Consider the following 18,622-nt stretch of genomic DNA (forward strand, 5'->3'; position numbering starts at 1 on the left):
TACGTTTCAATTTCACGTCCGGAGTCTGGTTTTTATCTTCAACCTGATCGTGTTTAAATATTTTCAAGTGGTTACGATCAGGCGAAGAAAATGGCCGACGGAGCGATGTTTGAAATTGCCAATAGATGGGGGGAGAATGCAGCTGCTCGGAAAGAAGTATGTGCACAGTAACAGATGTCGCGGCAGTAATGGTCGACCGAGAGTTGGCGCTCGCAGTCTTTCCGTTGTCAATAACGGACACTGGCAGTATCCCGGCACAAAATCCCGGAAACATCTCGTTCGTGAAATTCAACGAATCTTCGAATGTAATTTCGAGTCGTTGCGTTTTCGTTTTGGCGTAGTTAAAAATTCGTGGAAAGAGAGCGTGCTGTCGCGCGGGTTACACGAGCTACCGTTTAAACGAGAATTCGCAAAACGGGCGTGCCTTGGACACAATCGGCGACGTCCCTGACGTGAAAATACACAACGGCAAGAGGTGGTGGACAACGACAGCGAGACTGCGACTGCGGTTAAGATTGCGACAAAGAGAAGAACGAACAGCGGCGAGGATAAAGCACGGGGACACCGTGTACCAGCAAAATAGGGCAGAAAAACGATAACGGCAGCGGTAGCAGCAACGGTGACGGAAAGGGAAAAGTACGAGTTACGACGGTGGAGAGGAACGCAGCACAGCCGCGTGATTTTGAACGCGAACGCTGGCGTAACTGTCAACGGTCGGATTTCGAAGTCTCGTAAACTACACGGTTTCCGTAAGGCTTCTGTTGCTCGAGAATCGCTGCGTTTTTCTCGCGTCAACATCATCGACGTCGCGTCGTACCGTCGTCGTCGTCTTCGTCTTCTTCATCGTTGTCGTGTTCGATCCGGTGAAAAACCGGCCGTCTTACGATTATAGCCACGGCGTGAGAACACGACTAAATGACCATGGACCACGGCATGTACAACATTGAGACCGGCAACAGTATAAATATCAAGAGGACAGACGGTGAGTAACGTATCTTGCCAAAGTATTTTTAGACATTTTCAGACAGCCGATCGCGTGCGCGATGCCTCGCACTTTCGTTATCTACTGCCAACGAAAATCGAACACCTCTTGACCCGTTTGCTTCCCCTTTTTTGTTTTCTCTCCTTTCCCCGTATACAACGAATATGCGAGCCACTTCTATCGTCGTTATCGTCGTTATCGTCGTTCTCGTCGTTCTCGTCGTTCTCGTCGTCGTCGTCGTCATCGGGTAACCGTTTTCGCCGCTCCGCGCCGCGCACACGTTTTTACCGTAAAACACCGATTCGTCATGATTCGCACGTTGGTACAGCGATCAACTATTCCCACGGAGACGAAAGTCGTTGATAGTACGTTGATACAAGTGAATCTAGCGAACGAACCGGACAACTTACCCTTACTCGTGCAGCCGCTGCACGCCGCATGTCGCGCATCGTATATTACGTCGCATCCTCCTGTTGGCCAACTACATATATCGATATACATACGTCGCCTACTCGCGTAGATGGGCATTGGGCATCGCGATGCACATACACGATAGCTACCGAGAAACGTGCAAATAGTCGCGATACGCAAGTCTATATAAGTGCAAGTTCTTGCCCTTGCGTTCCAACTGCTGACCTTTTCTCGCTATATTTGTTTTCTTTTCTCCTTTTTTAAACTTTGTTCGAATACGAGGTTAGTCACGTCGCGCCGCGCCGGTGTGAACCAATGCGACAGACCACGCGGTCGTATCTTTCGTTCGGTCGCCGATCCTCTAGTTCCTTCCCATGCGACAACGATCGCGTCTCGATACCAGCGATTCCGCTGCTGGCAGATGAACGGATATCCTTTCACCGCGAACGCGGTGGGCTCCTCTTGTCCGATGTAACTCGTAATGCAACGAGACCAGAACAAGAGATGCCGTCGTCTCTTTCGAATCGTTAATCGCATCCCTTCTTACGCACTCTGAATGCTTTGCAACTCTACAGATGTTGCTAGAAATATGTTCATCACGATGCATCGGTTCTTCCTGAATCCTTCCGCGACATGGTCCTTCCTCGATCGAATGCAATCGACGTTTTCGAGGTCGCGAGAAGGTTTGCGCCAAACCAACAACGCGCTATTTTATTTACTCGCGCTCTCTCGGTGAATGAGTCAGATCGTTCGCCAAGAAAGGAGAGTCGGTTGGCCGCATCGCAGCGGCCAGAAACGATCGTTGTCGTTGGTCGTTACGTTCGATCGAGGAATACGCGATCGAGAACGACGATCGACGTCGCAGTAGTGTCCGCCGAGAACGGTTAGCGATAGTTGGAAAAGCGCCCGTACACTTGCAGGAAGAAAGCGGATCGGTGACCCAATCTCGACCACGGTAATAATATTTATAGCTTGCACCCGTCCATATAAATAGGAATACGCGTACGACTATACGCGCGACAAGAATCTTCGATCTTCGATTCGTTGCGATTCTCGCGCGGTTCGCCAATTTCCCAAACGCAAATTCGATTATCTTCAATCGTGATCCAACATTACGACTCGTTACGAGTCGTTAAGAGCATTACACGCTGTCTGCAGGTATTTAACAGATACCGTGTAGGATGTATTCGCGATCGAAACGCAGCTCGACGCAGCATGGCGATGCAACAAGTGGCCAGGTCCCCCGTCGTCGCGTATATTATATGTACGTTAGCGACGACGCATTTTCGAGGCAACATAATGGCACATAGTCGTCGCTATTTAGTCTTACCATAATTTATGATTGGGTCGAGGGCTCAATAAGAACCGACCTCGGCAGACGACTTCAAGTTGCCGAACAATACGGTGCTGATGATACGCGTTTAGAGGATGCATGAGAGTATTATTATTATTGCTGTTATGCAATTTAGGAGATCGTTTTATTGCCAGAATTATCAAAGAATAGAGACATTGTTCAAACTTCAAAGAATCTGGTCGCAAAGTGGGAAAGACAGCGACACCTTTTGATATTAAACGGACTGTGAGGAACGGCGCGTTACTTTCTTACCCCAGAATCATTGGCATGGAGCGATATAACGACTTTGCCTTTCGCGTGATTTGTCTTTAACGCGTATATACCTCGCAACTACTCGTGAGTTGACGAGTCAACGAATGACTCGCGTTCGCCGCCGAAATAGGCCGTTTGGTCGCGGTGCAGACCTTGCCCGAAATTCGAAATCGAAATGAAAAGCGAATAGAACGACGACGCGTGGTCGATTCGCTGCGAATCGCGCACACGTGGGCGCTGCATCCTTATAAGGACGCCTGTCGCGAGATTCTTACGCCTCGCCGAACCTTACCTTTTATCCGCTCTTACGTCATCTATGAACACGTTACCTCGCTGGATATCTCCGCGAGTCTGGAGATCGACGCGTCCTCGATCGAATAACCATGCGAAACGAGAAGAAACGATTTCCCTCGCCTTAATCGATTTAAAACTTTGCGAGTTTAAAGCTCGTGATCACGCGTACACGAGCATCGTCCCGAAACAGGGGAAAACCGCATTCTTCGTTTCTTACTCTCCGTTTTACGCTGCAGTAAATCGGAGTAAAGATCGAATCCAATTCGATCGACTCGCGCGTCCTTCGTACAAATCCCTTGTTACGATCCCCTTTAGCGGAAAGTTCCTCGAATTGTCGACAAACTACGCTGAATTCGTATTTGTTTCAGGTCGTGTCCACTCAGCAGTCGTTTCCGGCATTAATTGGGAACAGCGCACCGTCACCGTAGAATGGTTCGAAAGAGGAGAGACCAAAGGGAAAGAGGTACTTCACGCGAGAACGACCGAGACATAAAGTACGCGCGAGGTTGCTAACGTTTTCGTTTCCTGTTTCGCTTTTAGGTCGAGATGGACGCGATCGTCGCCTTAAATCCCGACCTGACGAATCAAAAGACCATGGAACCACCTTCGCAGATCAACAATCACGTGTTGATTTCCAAAGCAAGGGTACGTATCGCGCGATCCTTTGATCTATCAAGCGCTCTTTCTCTTTCAAACAGCGCGCGACAACCACGGAAGACGAACCAACAATTAGAAGAAAAGAAACGACGAAATCGCGTTTCCATCGTCCACACGATGGAATTACGTCGCGCGTGATCAAGCAATTTCAATTTCCGTGTACGTAGTGTTTTTAGGCAACCTTTCATCCGCGTTCGTTGTTTCGGCGAGAGACACGTGTCGTAGCTTTGGCGCGGCTCGCGTCGAATCGCTACCGATCGAGCGTGCGACCACGTTCAACGTCGCAACTCTCGCGTCGTTCCTGCTACTAACACGATTACATCTTTTTTTCCTCCATGGACGCTGCTCATTATCACGGATTTGGGTCTGCGATGGATCATCACCGATATCGGGTCTCTCCCGTCCGAAACCGATCGCATCCCCCAATACGACCTCGCATCGTCGTGTCATCGTCCCGCGTTCCCGCAATCTCTACCGGCACCACTTCTTCTCGACGATTCACGCTCGTCGATCCTCCTCCGCCCCCTCCTAATATCGTCGCGGTCGTAGTTTATCTTCGAATCGTATCTGGTTCGAATTACGTGTCCGATTCAAATCGCGCGCGCCATCAAATTCGAACGAAAAGCAGGATTCTTCGGGCGAAGAGGACGAGGGGGTGGATGAGTCGGAGAACCAAGAGGAGGGCTCCCTTGGACGGCACGGCGGTCATACCGCAAGAAACGGCCTTGCATCCGCAACGCTTCCTGTACGAGTCGTTACTGCTCTTTCGGTAAACGCGCGAAACCCACGCTCCTTTCCTCCCACCCTGACACTCCTTTGTATTTCGTTTATCCTTAAAACACACGCACTCACACGTAAACGCTCGGCTTTACTTCGTTTTATCCTCCTTCTCTCTTTGCCGTAAAGCTAGATTTACATCGGTCCAGTAGCATTGCAGTCCACTGATCCAGTCCAGCACTGGATCGTAACTGTGATAAGGCAAACAGCGTTTCGATTCCAATACAACGTCGCTATCCCAGCGAGCAATCCAATCCAACTTCTGGATCGAAAGTCTATTTTTCGATCCAGCGTTAATTCCCACCAACGCGATATTCTAACGTTCCTGGAGTCGTGTAGGCGACTCGATGACCAGTGCTGGCTGAAGCGTAGTACAGTGCATTCATTGCCACGACGATTTACCAACGATTTTCCAGTGCTTCGTCTGTTTAAAGGAGATTGGAATACCGTAGACATGGACCGATTTTCAGTTAAAGTACTGGAACGCAATCGCATGATCCAGGAACTGGACTGATGTAAACCCAGCTTTAACGTCAGCATTTTTCTCTCCCTCCCCATTTATTTTCCATTCCCTTCTCTCTATGCTACTTTGCCACGTTTCGAGGATCGATCGCACTCGATACATTGCGCCACCTCTGTCGCCAACAACCACGCGCCTGATACCGGTTTCCTCACCTTATTTTGCGTTTCCTTCTTTTTAAGCTCGTTTCTCGTCGGAACATTGCGATTCGTTCTAAAACGACGTTGTCGTCGTCGTCCCACGCACGCTTCCTATCATTTCCTCGCTTCTCGCGTACTCGCATTACCGTGCTTTTCGTTCGATCGAACGTCGGACGTCGAACAACGAGTTTGACGTCAATCAAATTGCGATGTCTCATCTCGCTTTCTTTTCTACCACGTTCGTTCGATTTACATTTCCTTTGCTTTTTACCGCGAAACATCGATTCTGTTCCGAGTACGCCGTTGTACGTATGCACGTACGTACGGAATTACGTTTTATCGATTTCGATTCGTACATTTTGCACTCGCTTTTCGGTCAACGTTTTTTAGACGACGTATCGTACCCACGTATCGACCAACGTTTTATTTAACTCACCATCTCCTTTCATTGTATTCATTTATTTATTTACTTATCTTTCTTATCATTGGTTATTTTCGAACACCATCGAATTACAGAATATTAAACTTTATATAATACTTGAATAACTCGTGTTAAAATTTCCTTTGACGACGTTACGTTATGTTTTCTGTTTCTTTTTTCAGCATTCAACCAAGCCGTCGATTCCAGTAAAAGGTATGTCGTACGCGAGCAAACGTTACGTACGTATAATGGTTTGCGCAAATAAGAAAAGTCGCGTTATCGTTTCTTAATCTGACGAATCGATCGAGTTGATGTCGCGCGAACGCAAATGTCATTTAATTTTCACGATTGGTCAACGGCGATCGATGAAACGTTCTCACGCGCGTATCGTCGTGTTGCGATCGTTTCGCGCCGCGTTTACTATGTCGTGGTCACTAACTCTGGACGGATCGATTTGCCAAGCGATGGCGAATGAAATACGCGTGGTGTAACAGCGATGTCAGCGTCATGTAAAAGAAGCACCACCAGTGGCAACGAGCGGCGGTGCGCGAGTGTTCACGCTCCAAACTATCGATGCTCTTGCGCCGTATGCAAAGGCACGCAAGGGCAAGGACCTCGACGGACGATGCGCTACGTATTAAACGAACAGAGTATATAATCGGGTCGTGCGATTCGAGCCTACGTTTCTTCCATTCTTGTACACTCTCGTCTACTTTCTCTTCCTCTCGCTCTCTCTCTCTCTCTCCCTCGTTCTCACTCATTCACAGACACACACACGTCTTTCCTTCCTTCCTCGTTTCTTCCTTCCTTTCTCTCCGTCTATTCTTTCTGTCGATTCTACGAATTCACCTCGTTCGCCGCGGTCATCGCCATGAGGTTCGATCCGTTGGGCTACTGTTTCGGAAGAAAAAATAAGATCAACGGCACTGAGGATGGGAAGACCGAGGAATTGGTTGAAGCCATCTCGGAGCAGGTCTCGGCACACGGTAACACACACATGCGCGATTCTCTCGATACACGCGATCGCGTCCGAATTTTGTTTATTTTCCCGCAAGAGTCGGTCCACCGAGTAGGCTGCGCGAACACGTTCGTTCGATTCGACCCCGAAACTTGAACACATCACGCGACTGATGTATACTTTGCAGCGGGTTCCAACAGACAATTGTCGCGACAAACGGGTCGGCCAACCAATATAATGCCACCCGGTGTTACCGTGAATGGACACGGTGATTCCGTGGCTGGATTAACGAGCCGCCGGGAATTGGAGAACATCCCACCGACACCTACGTCAACGGCCGCTTCCTTCAATGCCTCCATGGCAGCGCAGGCCAAACAAAAGCAACAACAGCTACAGTCTCAGCAGCAGCAGCAGCAACAACAGGTACAAGCGGATAACGGGCGAGTTAGACGGTCGAATGTGGTGAAAGAGGTGGAGAGGCTGAAGAAGAACCGCGAGGAAAGAAGACAGAGACAAGCGGAGTTGAAGGAGGAGAAGGAAGCTCTGATGAACTTGGATCCTGGTAATCCGAATTGGGAATTTCTTGCTATGATAAGGTCAGTCCCGATTCTTTCTTTTCTCGCGTGATACCATTCAAGACGTTGACGTCTTTCCGTCGACAGGGAATACCAGAACAGCATCGAATTCAGGCCCCTTCGAGAAACGGATAGCGTGGAAGACCATCAAATTACAGTGTGTGTCAGAAAGCGTCCGTTGAACAAGAAGGAGATCGCGCGCAAAGAGGTAGATGTGATCAGCGTGCCTAGCAAAGATCAGATGGTGGTACACGAGCCGAAAGCCAAAGTCGATCTAACCAAATACTTGGAGAACCAAATCTTTCGATTCGATTACGCGTTCGATGAAACTTGCAACAACGAGATCGTCTACAAGTACACTGCTAAACCTCTGGTGCAAACCATTTTCGAAGGTGGGATGGCCACGTGTTTCGCTTACGGTCAAACGGGAAGCGGTAAAACGCATACCATGGGAGGCGATTTTAACGGAAAGACGCAGGATTGCAAAAGAGGCATATACGCGATGGTAGCCAAGGATGTGTTTAAATGCCTCAAGCTCGTTAAGTATCGTCCGTTGAATCTGGTCATTTCCGCGAGCTTTTTCGAAATCTATTCTGGCAAGGTGTTCGATCTATTGAAGGATAAAGAGAAGCTGCGCGTTCTAGAAGATGGCAAGCAACAGGTACGCTTATATGCGTTTACTTGTTCTCTTTTCCCGTTTAGCTCGTTCCTATCTTTTCCCGTTTCATAGGTGCAAATACTCGGATTAACGGAAAAGGTGGTGGAGACTTGCGACGAAGTGTTGAAGTTGATACAGCACGGAAACAGTGCTAGAACGAGCGGTCAAACCAGTGCAAATTCCAACTCGTCACGATCCCATGCCGTTTTCCAAATCACAGCACGGATACCGGGTACGCTCAAGATTCACGGAAAATTCTCTCTGATCGATCTTGCTGGTAACGAGAGGGGAGCAGACACGTCTTCCGCCAACAGACAAACCCGTGAGTTTCACGTAATTTCCCCTATTTGTGGATGAAGGTCCACCGGTGGAACGTGTGCAAATATCGCGTTGTTCGCAGGCATGGAGGGTGCCGAGATCAACAAGTCACTGTTGGCGTTAAAAGAATGTATCCGCGCGTTGAGTCGCAAAGGAACGCATCTGCCATTCAGAGCTAGCAAATTGACGCAAGTATTAAGGGACAGCTTCATCGGTGAAAAGTCGAAAACTTGCATGGTAAACAGATTTGCGTTTCTCGCGTAGCGGTTCGATTTAAACGAACCGCGCACGTCCTTACCACTCCTCTTCCCTTGTTCGCAGATAGCTATGATCAGTCCGGGAATGAGTTCCTGCGAACATTCGTTGAACACGCTCAGATATGCGGATCGAGTAAAGGAGTTGGCCGCGACTGATCCAACGGAAATGAAAGCTTCCCCGACGGACGACGAACGGGAATTAAAGATCGAGGAACAGTCGAACAACAGTGTATTGTCGGATAGCGATTTGGCACAGCTTCGGTCTCTGAACGTAAGACAAAAAATAGAATTTCCGCGTCAGCTCGGGCTTCCGAGTTTCGAGACGGACCGGTTCTTCCACTTACTCGGTCGACTCTTTTTTTGAACAGGAGGGTGAGATTTCACAAGACCTTTACACGTTCCACGAAGCGGTATCCGCACTGCAAATGTTGGAGGAGGAAGTCCTAGACACGCACAAAATGGTCATGGACCATACGACCAGATTCCTGGATGGCGCGCGTAATGTGTTCAGTACGACTCACGAAGTAGATTATGACCAAGAAGGTAAGACGGCGTTTCCGCGTTTGTTTCAACTGATTCCGAACCCTTGTATTCGAGCGTGTCTTCGCTCTCCCGGTCGCGTCCGCGCACACACACTCGCAAATGCACGCACACACGCATTTACGTACGCATGTACGCACGCGTAATCGTTTCTATTTTCAGAATTTTTCAACTTCAGTTTGCGCCTCTTGTTCCGACATGCAAATGTTTCTCTTCTCTTTTGCATGCGTAATATCTTTCCTCTCTATACTTCCGTTCGTTTCGTTTCTTAAGCGGATCGACCTTTTATGCTTTGTTTATAATTTTGCGTTTTCTTTTTCATTTTTGTTTTGTTTTTTTTTTTTTTTGTTTTTTCTTTCCTTTTAATTCTCGATTTCTTAACGATTTTTCGATGACACGATAACGCATGCCTGTTCGCCTCGTCGCGTCCGTCTGTCCAAAAAGCTATACTACGAGCGTTACCGTACTTTTGTTTTCGGTCTCTCGTTCGTACCCGTTTATCGATCGGACAATGTCTCGGTACCCCGCGACAGAACCTAATACGGTGAAACACGAGGAGCAAAAAGGGTGGGGCACCAAGCGTTATTGTGTATGTGGAATTTTGCGACAGATTCACGCGGTAATGATAAGGCAAAGGCAAGCTGCCCGTTAGAACCGAACTTAGAGGACGAGAGGACAACGACGACGACGACGACGACAACGTCAACGACAACGATGATGGTGGCTGTGCCAGTAGACAACGATAACCGCGACTCTACCGGTGGTGACGCGTGGTCCAACCTAAATAAACTCGTCGATACAACGACAAAGAATTCATTAAAATCTCCTTGGAAGGACGAGGTCGAATGTCAAAATGACATCAATTCGTGCGATAGCGACTACGAATCGTTGAACGTTACTCGAACGACGCGCGTCGCGGCGAACACGGCCGGTATCGATTCACGTGTATCGTGCATCGAAAATGTTTCGAAGAAGAACAGTTTGCACGCGTATTCCGTTGCATACAGCGACAACTGGGCTCGGACAGTGAACCGCGCGCAACGATACAAACGGTCTACCGTTGGGAAAAAGAGCGCACAAAAATATCATTGGTCTGGCACTTTCAATCGAGACGGTGTCAAAAAATATTCTTCGCCTCTCGGTGAGAAAACGAGCGATGCCAAGACGTTTCGTTTCGGCAAGATGAACGTCGTGGACAATTCTAATTATAATTACAACTTGGATGCCTTCGACGATGAAAAGACAGCAAAGAAGACGAAACTGTTTGACGACGATAAATTCAACTTGGACGATGAAAGCGGCGACAGCAACGAGGACGCGACACGTTCGCCCGATCGTCGATCGTTCGCGAATCTTTCCAAACGCGATACAAGGCGACTTAATATATCGCAGCGGAATTGGCTGACTCGCGAACACGGGCAGGAGGATCATCGTTATCAACGAGACGAGTTTATCGAAAAAGGCAATCTAAACGCAAATTCGCCAAAACGAAGTCAACGAAACGACCACAAGGAAGAGAACCGACCCACCCTCGATGAAACACGACGCTCTTCCGAATCCTCCTACCGCGTCGACGATGACGACAATCGATCGACGATCATCGATCGCTATGAAATCACTCTCTCCACCGTCTACGTTCGTAAATCTCGTACGCCGATCGACGATCGATCCACCTTCAAATTTTTTAATTTTCTTTTGTCGTTTTTTAAAAATATTATCCTCTTCACCTTCTTACCCAGCCTGTACATGATCTTTTTCATTTACGTGAAAAGAACGGAGGAGCCATAAGTATTTTGTTTTCGCGCACGTTTATCTGTTATAAGGAACCAACGATGTTTCTTCTTTCGTTTCTTTTTTTTTCTTTATTTTTCTCTTAATACTTACCTATCGACGATGTCGTTACTTTTACGCTTTAACGTGAAGCTTTTAACGTTACAATCGAAGGAGCGAGAGACCGGTTTGTAGTATAATTTAACCGATCAGTTGAAACGATATTTCATTCGCGGATACTAGACAAACCGTTGGCAACGAGTACGTTTGTTTTTACGAGCCGAGTTAGCGAAATTTTGTTCAGTCGAAAACGAAATCGATACGGAAGCGAATTTCTTAAAATCTAAGGAAATATGTATACACGTAATATGTATATATAGGAACAAGAAACGAGGCATACGCGTTGTCATTGAGCGCGTTCGGCGCCCAAAAATCATTGTTTTTTAGCTATCTGTAAAAGAATACAAAGGCTCGAACAGCAGCTGCAACAACAACAACAACAACAGCAACAACAATGACACGTTTGAACGTAACGTCACAAACCCTTGCAGATTTGAGACGGAAAAGAACAAAGTTTGAGTCGCCCAACCTGAGGAGGTTCTATTTACGTAGACGTCTGATAGAGAGAAAACAGTTTTCCGACGGTACGAAATTATTCGATTCAAAATCATATATAAAGTCGCCTGTCAAAAGTTGCTTACCTTAATACCGCACCAGAGATATACATATGTACTAATTACGCGTTCAGGGGTCACGATTCGCGAAGACATCATTACCGCATCGGCATTTACATCTACATCACCGACGTCTCCGATAAGTAATGCTTGCTTTTAAGCCGCGATTTTCGATAAATCTATCGCAATATATATATATATATGTATAATATAAATACATATCGGCAGTAGTACCTAAGCGTAAACGACACTAAGCCGAGCACGGAACTGAACGGAATGCACTGGATCGAGAAACTACTGCGCCAGTAATTACAATCGGATACAGAGCAACGTGTATTTTTTTCTTCCGTTCATCGAACTGGTAAGCCGCGATATCGATTTACGCGTCGATTCTACTCTATCCTTTCTATTCTTCCTTCTGTTATCTGGCCCTTTCTTCTCCGATTAACAGATCTTCGTGCACCTTTAAAAATATCGCGATAGTAACCGAGCGATTGATTCTAGCGCGAAAATTCCTCTACATGTACAACACACATTAAGCTGTTAATAAATATTAGTTTTATGGAATCTTGATATAACGGCATTGTTTTCTTCGCATTAACTACTACTATTATGGCCTGTGATACAAATGGACTAATACGCGGCACGCCTCGCTCGATAAGATACATAACGAAATCTGTACGTGAATTTTTGCATTTTCCGAGTAACCGGAACGCTTTGAATACACGCTAACAATGTAATCGATGGAAGTCGATTCGCAGCGTGGCCTAATTTGCCTGAAAATTTCCAGACGATCGTTATGTTTCGCCGATCGTTTCGAAACGCATGAAACGTAAACGCGTCCCGTCGCTGCGGCAAATTCATACCGAGTCGTGCTTACGTTCATTCGCAAACTCACCAGATCCTTTTCCGTTTGCTATTTTGCAAAAGGGTAAACTACTGAAATCGACCACTGAAAACGTGTTATTTGTTGCAGAATATGCCCAAAAGTGGGAACAGCTATTGGTGCAGCAGCGTGATATCTTGAACGCCGCAATCGATCAAGTCAGTCAGTTTCGTGGACAATTGTTGCAAGAAGAACAGATCAGCCAGAAGATGACGCGAACTCGTAACTCACGATATAATTAACGTGGATTAGTTTACGCGCGCGCGTCAGAAAGAGAGAGAGGGTGAAGAGAGAGGGGAAGAGAGAAACGCGAGTGAATGAAGGAACGAATGAGTAAGCGAGCGAGTGGATGAGCGAGAGCGAAAGACAGAGAGACGAGGGCACGAAGAAGCATCTTACGATTACGATAACGATAAGGTGATGGTGGTAGCGGTGGTGGTGGTGGTGGATGGCAGTGGGTGAGGATGGCATAATCAAAGGAAAGAGAATACCAGTAAACCATCTGAACGTTCGAATACCATTGGTTTTCCGAGCATCGCTGTTACCATGATTCGTCGCATCAGCTTTTCCGTTCGCGTTCCTTTAACCGCAAACGAACCCGTTTAACGATACCGAAGTTCCTTTTCCTCTCCTCTTCGGTTTGCAATCGATCATCGATGATTCGAAAGCACGAAATACTCACGTTTGAGATGCTCGACAATGAACCGGCGATATCGAGTAACAAAATGAACTGTGGCCGACAGACGATCATCGTCCGTCCATATTCTTTCGCAAAATCGTTTACCGTATTTCCTCTCCTCTTTTTGCCCATCTTTCTCCCTCTGCTTCTCTCCTCTTTTCCGATCGCTAGCTTTTTTTCTAATTGTTCATGATGACACGCAGCATCACGCACCTAAATCATAGCACGTATCGGCGTACGTACAGAATCCCGTGCCCCGCGCGCGCTTTATTTTACCCGTAACTAACGTCTCCTTATCATTCATTTTGAACGACGCTGTTGCGTTCATCGGACGATAAATCCGTACATACGTAGATCACCGGGTGCGATTAAATCGACAATCGTATGTACGTACGTACGAACCGATAACCGAAAACCTAATGAATCAATGCACGCGCGTCTACGATTATCCAAGATGGACTGTTTTGTGTTACCTCTATGTGTCTAAAAGAAGAGAAACACGCTAAACAAGATATCCTTTAAGGACAGCGTATCCTTCTCTTCCTTCTAACAAACTTTCCGATTCGTTTCTCGCCGAGATACTTTAGACAAGGATTCTCGGTTGATTGCCTAATTTATATCGCCAAACTTTAATTGCCTGATTTCAGATGGATTGGATTTTAGAAGAAATATATAAATGTACATCTGTTAAAAGAGTACTTTCTCTTTCCGTCGAAAAGTTGGAATAAATAAAAAAAGAAGAGTTCTTATACTGCATACGCGTATTCGTCTAATCTCTCGTGTATTTGTACGGTCGTGGTTCGTTAAACGCGTATTTTCAACACTGACTTTGCTAGATCGTTTAATCGTAATCGTCCCTGTCTTAATCAAAAAATCTCAGTTTATTTAAAGTATCCCACGTTTCGACAGAAATTGTAAGTTAACTCGTCTGTGGTCAGCGATCGCGATAACTTTAGCCACCCTTGCGATTAGTATACGCGTTTCGCAAAATAAGGTTATAATATAAGTATCAAGTTTCGTACAACGTTAATTCCTGTGTATACCATAGTCTCAACAGTTACTAAATTTCTGGATGTCAAGTTGACGCGATTTCAAAAAGTATACCATTTCGTCGTTCGCTTTTGAATACTCTTTTTTTTTTTACAATTTTGCCTGGTTTTATTTATTTTTTTTTTTTTTTAACTTGAGAACCTTAAAATCCATGTTTCTATTTTACTTGCCGTCGTTTGGTTTCGTTCCTACCGTTTTCAGATTTTACGGAGAAGCGAATTTTCACAGACACGCTTCTCTAACCTACAAATGCATGCGCGCGTCTTTTCTTGCCAAAACGACAATGTCTAGCGCGTTTTGCGATCGATCCGATTTTTATGGATTCAATCGAAAGTGGGACCGAGTACGACATAATAGCAGGCAAGGAGGAACGAAGAGAGAACGAATGTGCATGTGCACGAGCGAGTGTATGCGTGTATGTATGATGCTATTGAGCGAATGAGCGAACGCGAGAAGATAGAGGGAAGAACGAATGTGTGTGAAATCGATAGGTCGTCAACTTACGTTGTTGGCTAAATATGGTTTTTATAGAAATGTATTTATATAGATAAAACTACATCGTTATATCGCATTAAAAAAAAGGAGAGATTTGCACGTTTAGCGTAAAGATTTTGTTCACTCGTGATACATATTTGGATCGAACACGCTTGAAAACGATGGGAATTATCTCTGTATCGTTTCTTTCGCCAACAAAGCGTCAATAATGTTTTATTAGACGTAAAAAAATTAAAGTTTCGTAGCAAGCGAGCGTTCAATACTTCTTTGCCTTATTATTAATCGCACTATAGAATCGAATAGCGAGATAAGAAAGAAATCGTTCGAATCGGTGGATTGGATACTTTGATACGATGGTGGGAGCAACATCGTTACGATCGGCACAAAACGTATCAGGCTACAACGGCGATACTCTACTTTTTATAAAAAGAGAGAAAAATCTGCCGTCGAAACTAAACAAAGGATTGAACAGAGACAATGATACAAATGATACGCTATTTGTCTTAATCTTTCACTTTCTTTGTCATATGCGTATCAAACGAAATACCCAACCCAGTTGTTTGATAAATAAACTATATATATATATATGTATATTTATAATCGACTTAAAGCTAGCCGATCAAATGGCAAGTTCGTTTATCGTACTGACTGCATTAATTGTTTTTGCGTAGATGATGGTAAAAAGAATATGCCAACGTAAAGACTTAGAAAATAATGGATTTATTAAAAGTCGCGTACGTATTTACGTCGTATCGCAAGTAGCTCGACCAGCGAGTAGCGATTACGCATCTAACCTTAAATTTATACGCGACGTTTTCAACATACATCCCATATCGATGTTTAAAATTCGCCTAATTAAATATTAACTTACGTATATTCCTAAATTAGATCACAGTCTTTGATTGGGTTTCACACGATTTTCCGTTTTTCGACTGTCTTGGCGCATACGATAAAAAGCAAGAGAAATTATAAATGGAAGCCTACCGGGTCGTATGGGAGAAAATGTGTCGGTAATCGTGAACGTATGTACGTCGACGGATCGTTGAGGAAAACAAATCAAGAAAAGACCTAGTTAACGAAAGGGAAAGTGTGTGTGCGGTCATGTACACTTAATAACATAGGTAACAAAACTGTAGAAACGGGATGAATGTTCAATTCGTTAGATGGGAGCAAAAGGCAAAAGGAGGACAAACATTCGCAATTCCAAGGCATAAGTTGGAGGCTCGCAAAACCCAGTTTCCGACTTAAATACAAAGAGCGCTGTTGCAGACGGAACAGAATAGTTTGGCGAATCCAGATCTTTGGTTTAACGAACGTTAACGATACTTGGGAACGTGTAGCGTAAATTGGAGAAGCTGGCTGAGGCTATTAGCCAGTGTCAAAGGCATTGGTAACGCTATCCGTCGCCACGTCATCCTCCAAAACGATGGTATCGCGTCGTTCGGTGAACAAGGTATCTTGACTAAGCGCGGGAACCTGCCTAGAGAATTCGCTGGTTGCCCACAGGAACAGGTCCAACGTTTGTTCCGTGCATTCTGCTATGAATCGAACAAACGGTCGGACATCGCCGGTATTCGCTATTTGAAGATTCTCATAATACGTGTGTCGATGCTGCTTGTGGATAATAACCGGAGGATAACCAGCTTGCATAAGAATCATGTTCATAAGCAAACGAGATGTTCTACCATTACCATCAGAAAACGGATGTATATGTACCAACTTGTAATGCGCTAGAGCGGCGTATCTAGAATAGAAGAAAGTAAACAACGATTATTTGCGATATATTCGGTCAGATGGTATGGTGTAGGATGGAAATGGGTGAGGAAATAAGTAGTTATATACCTGACTGGATGCATTCGAATAGCTCTTTCGCTGTTTAACCATAACGCGAATTCTTCCATAAGATAATGAATATCTCCTGGACCAGGAGGTACATGACCACCAACGTACACTTGAGTACGTCGAAATTGACCACCTCGAACGGGATCCACGTGTCCTAAAACACGCATATGAATTTCTAATATATCCTTAATGGAAATCGATCCCATCCTGTTGACCAGGGTCGCGTTGATGTATTTCATTGCAGCATCCAAGCCGAGAATCTCGTTGTGCTCATCGATGCTTTTACCAGCAACAGCGGTACGCGTTTCAACGATCGCCCGGGTCTGAGCTAAATTCATTGTGTTCCCCTCGATGCCAACTGTATGATAGATATGCTGAAAATAAGCCTCCTTCTTTGCCCGTATCAAGGCGGCATTGTTATCAGGAATCGTGGACAGTGTGTTTCTTTTTTCGTCTATGCGTCGGAGCATTCTCCGATCCAACTCTTCGACTACTCGAGCCGTTCTTTGACTGTTTATTAGTGCACCTTCGTGGTTCGGTTGAAAACTCAATGCACGCACATAATATTCGTTTGCTTTGATAACATCGTTCTGTGTGTGCTCCAAAAACTCGCCGTAATGATTCAAGATATCTGGGTGGCGGGGTGCTAAAGCCACGGCATGCTGAAACAATTTGATCGCTTTCTTTTGTTTGCCCGACAACTTCATCTCCAATGCCAGATACAGCGAGGTTAAAGCTTCCGCGGTGGATGTCGCCCTATTCTCTATTTCCAATTGATGACGCAGCTCAGTCCTTGGCAACGCTAAATCCAAGGTACCTTCGTCGTACACGTTTAACTCACCTTCCGTCGGAAGCGGTATAAATACATGACGATAGTCGTGATCTGAAAGAACAACTGCCATGACTGTCAAAGTTCTGAGGTTAGACAGTCCACGAAAGGGCCTATCTAGGTGGCACAAATCGTGCGAGTTCCACGGAAACTTGGGACAAACTTACCTGGTAAATATTTCAGGAAACCACGAATGTATTGAGACAGTAAGGTGCCGATGACAGCAACAGCGATTCCTGACACGAAAACGAAAAGCACGACTAGGCGATTCGCCGTCATGCTCATAGCGACATTTGCATTCTGCTTTTCGGTTCTTCTATCTTTTACGTATCCAAGCTTCTCGTCGTAGAACGAGTAACAAAACTTTTCACGCGACAACAGCATCGTGTTTTTACCAAATGCTCGACCAAATAATATCCCTTTCGATCGACAGCGAGTCGCAACATACTCTCAAATTTTTCCCAATGCGATTTACTCCTTGATCCGCACCAGGGACAAAACAACGCGTTGCTTCGTTCAACATCTCGAACATGTGTTACTTTTCGATTGGTCTAGTTTTCAACGCGACCAATCGATTCTCTCTCTCACTTTCTCGCAGATGTCACTAGTATCGATCGTAACAAGCCTGGAAGGTAGCGCCCTCGTATCGAAGCACGTATTCGCAAGATGTACGCGTCGCCGCGCTTTGGAATTCAAAATAGCGCTATTTGATTTTCGATCGGCTCGCTATAATCTACTCGAATATAAAACGCTATAGGGAACTCGTACATTTTATAAAATCGAGTAGAAGATGCGTTACGCACTTTCATTTGGACGTATCTTAAAGGGAAGAAAATTTGTCGAGACGTGTCTGCAATAATCGAAAGAGAATCGAGAATCATACGAGATAAGACGAAACGAGGTAAGGAAAGGGTAAACGATGCGAGACAAAAGATGATAATAACGTGACAAGATGAAACAAGACGAGTCGAGCGTTGAGAGCAAGAGCGTCGAGGCTAGGCGAAAGGATGTATGGCTAGTTGGGAGACGGTGCAAGTCAGGATCTGGCGAAAGAGGAGGTGGGGGAATGATGCGAATGATCAAGAAGGCGAGGTAAGTCAGTCGATGCAAGCGAATAATAGCCGAAACGACCCTGAAACCGAGGCCATCGTTGTTCGTTGGCCCGAACAACACGCAGGCAGCACATTCGTTTCTCTTTATGTTCGGTTCGCGGGCTTCGATCTCGCGCATCGCATTACCTGCAAACGCAACCATCGCGGTAAATATCTACGGTCCAGTCGCCG

The 18,622-nt window shown here is 45.7% G+C and overlaps 2 protein-coding genes across 11 annotated transcripts; one reads left to right on the plus strand and one right to left on the minus strand.

Moving 5' to 3' along the window:
- The first annotated feature begins 182 nt into the window (after positions 1-182).
- LOC122567725 (kinesin-like protein KIF2A) lies at positions 183-15,259 on the plus strand. 10 transcript variants are annotated; one of them, XR_006316870.1, is made up of 15 exons: positions 187-982; positions 3,662-3,756; positions 3,834-3,938; positions 4,579-4,695; positions 5,991-6,021; positions 6,954-7,362; positions 7,429-8,002; positions 8,072-8,321; positions 8,400-8,554; positions 8,639-8,845; positions 8,943-9,117; positions 11,436-11,528; positions 11,633-11,701; positions 11,787-11,919; positions 12,535-12,670. XR_006316870.1 is itself a non-coding variant. In XM_043726634.1 (13 exons), exons 1-13 carry the CDS (start codon positions 916-918, stop codon positions 12,684-12,686), a joined length of 2,430 nt encoding a protein of 809 aa, XP_043582569.1. In that variant the 5' UTR covers positions 188-915; the 3' UTR covers positions 12,687-15,259. The 10 variants fall into 10 exon arrangements, 7 of the variants coding, with proteins under 7 accessions (XP_043582566.1, XP_043582567.1, XP_043582569.1 ...); XR_006316871.1 differs by having other exon boundaries at positions 11,790-11,919; XR_006316872.1 differs by lacking the exons at positions 11,633-11,701; positions 11,787-11,919 and having other exon boundaries at positions 188-982; positions 11,332-11,528; positions 12,535-12,591.
- A 113-nt stretch (positions 15,260-15,372) lies between these two features.
- LOC122567732 (protein adenylyltransferase Fic) lies at positions 15,373-17,875 on the minus strand. The gene is made up of 3 exons (XM_043726655.1): positions 17,507-17,875; positions 16,511-17,393; positions 15,373-16,412 (listed from the first exon to the last, which is right to left on the minus strand). Exons 1-3 carry the CDS (start codon positions 17,721-17,723, stop codon positions 16,037-16,039), a joined length of 1,476 nt encoding a protein of 491 aa, XP_043582590.1. The 5' UTR covers positions 17,724-17,875; the 3' UTR covers positions 15,373-16,036.
- Between the last annotated feature and the right edge of the window lie 747 nt (positions 17,876-18,622).

This window comes from Bombus pyrosoma, linkage group LG5 (assembly GCF_014825855.1).
Source record: "Bombus pyrosoma isolate SC7728 linkage group LG5, ASM1482585v1, whole genome shotgun sequence".
In the NCBI taxonomy this organism is placed as follows: domain Eukaryota; kingdom Metazoa; phylum Arthropoda; class Insecta; order Hymenoptera; family Apidae; genus Bombus; species Bombus pyrosoma.

Coding starts and splice junctions, on each gene's coding strand:
- LOC122567732 (XM_043726655.1), bottom strand. CDS start 17,723: ATGCTGTTGTCGCGTGAAAAGTTTTGTTACTCGTTCTACGACGAGAAG. Junction 17,394..17,506: donor TTTCCTGAAATATTTACCAG/GTAAGTTTGTCC, acceptor TTGTTCTTTCAG/ATCACGACTATCGTCATGTA. Junction 16,413..16,510: donor ATTCGAATGCATCCAGTCAG/GTATATAACTAC, acceptor CTTCTATTCTAG/ATACGCCGCTCTAGCGCATT.
- LOC122567725 (XM_043726631.1), top strand. CDS start 916: ATGACCATGGACCACGGCATGTACAACATTGAGACCGGCAACAGTATA. Junction 4,696..5,990: donor TTGCATCCGCAACGCTTCCT/GTACGAGTCGTT, acceptor TTCTTTTTTCAG/CATTCAACCAAGCCGTCGAT. Junction 6,022..6,953: donor GCCGTCGATTCCAGTAAAAG/GTATGTCGTACG, acceptor TATACTTTGCAG/CGGGTTCCAACAGACAATTG.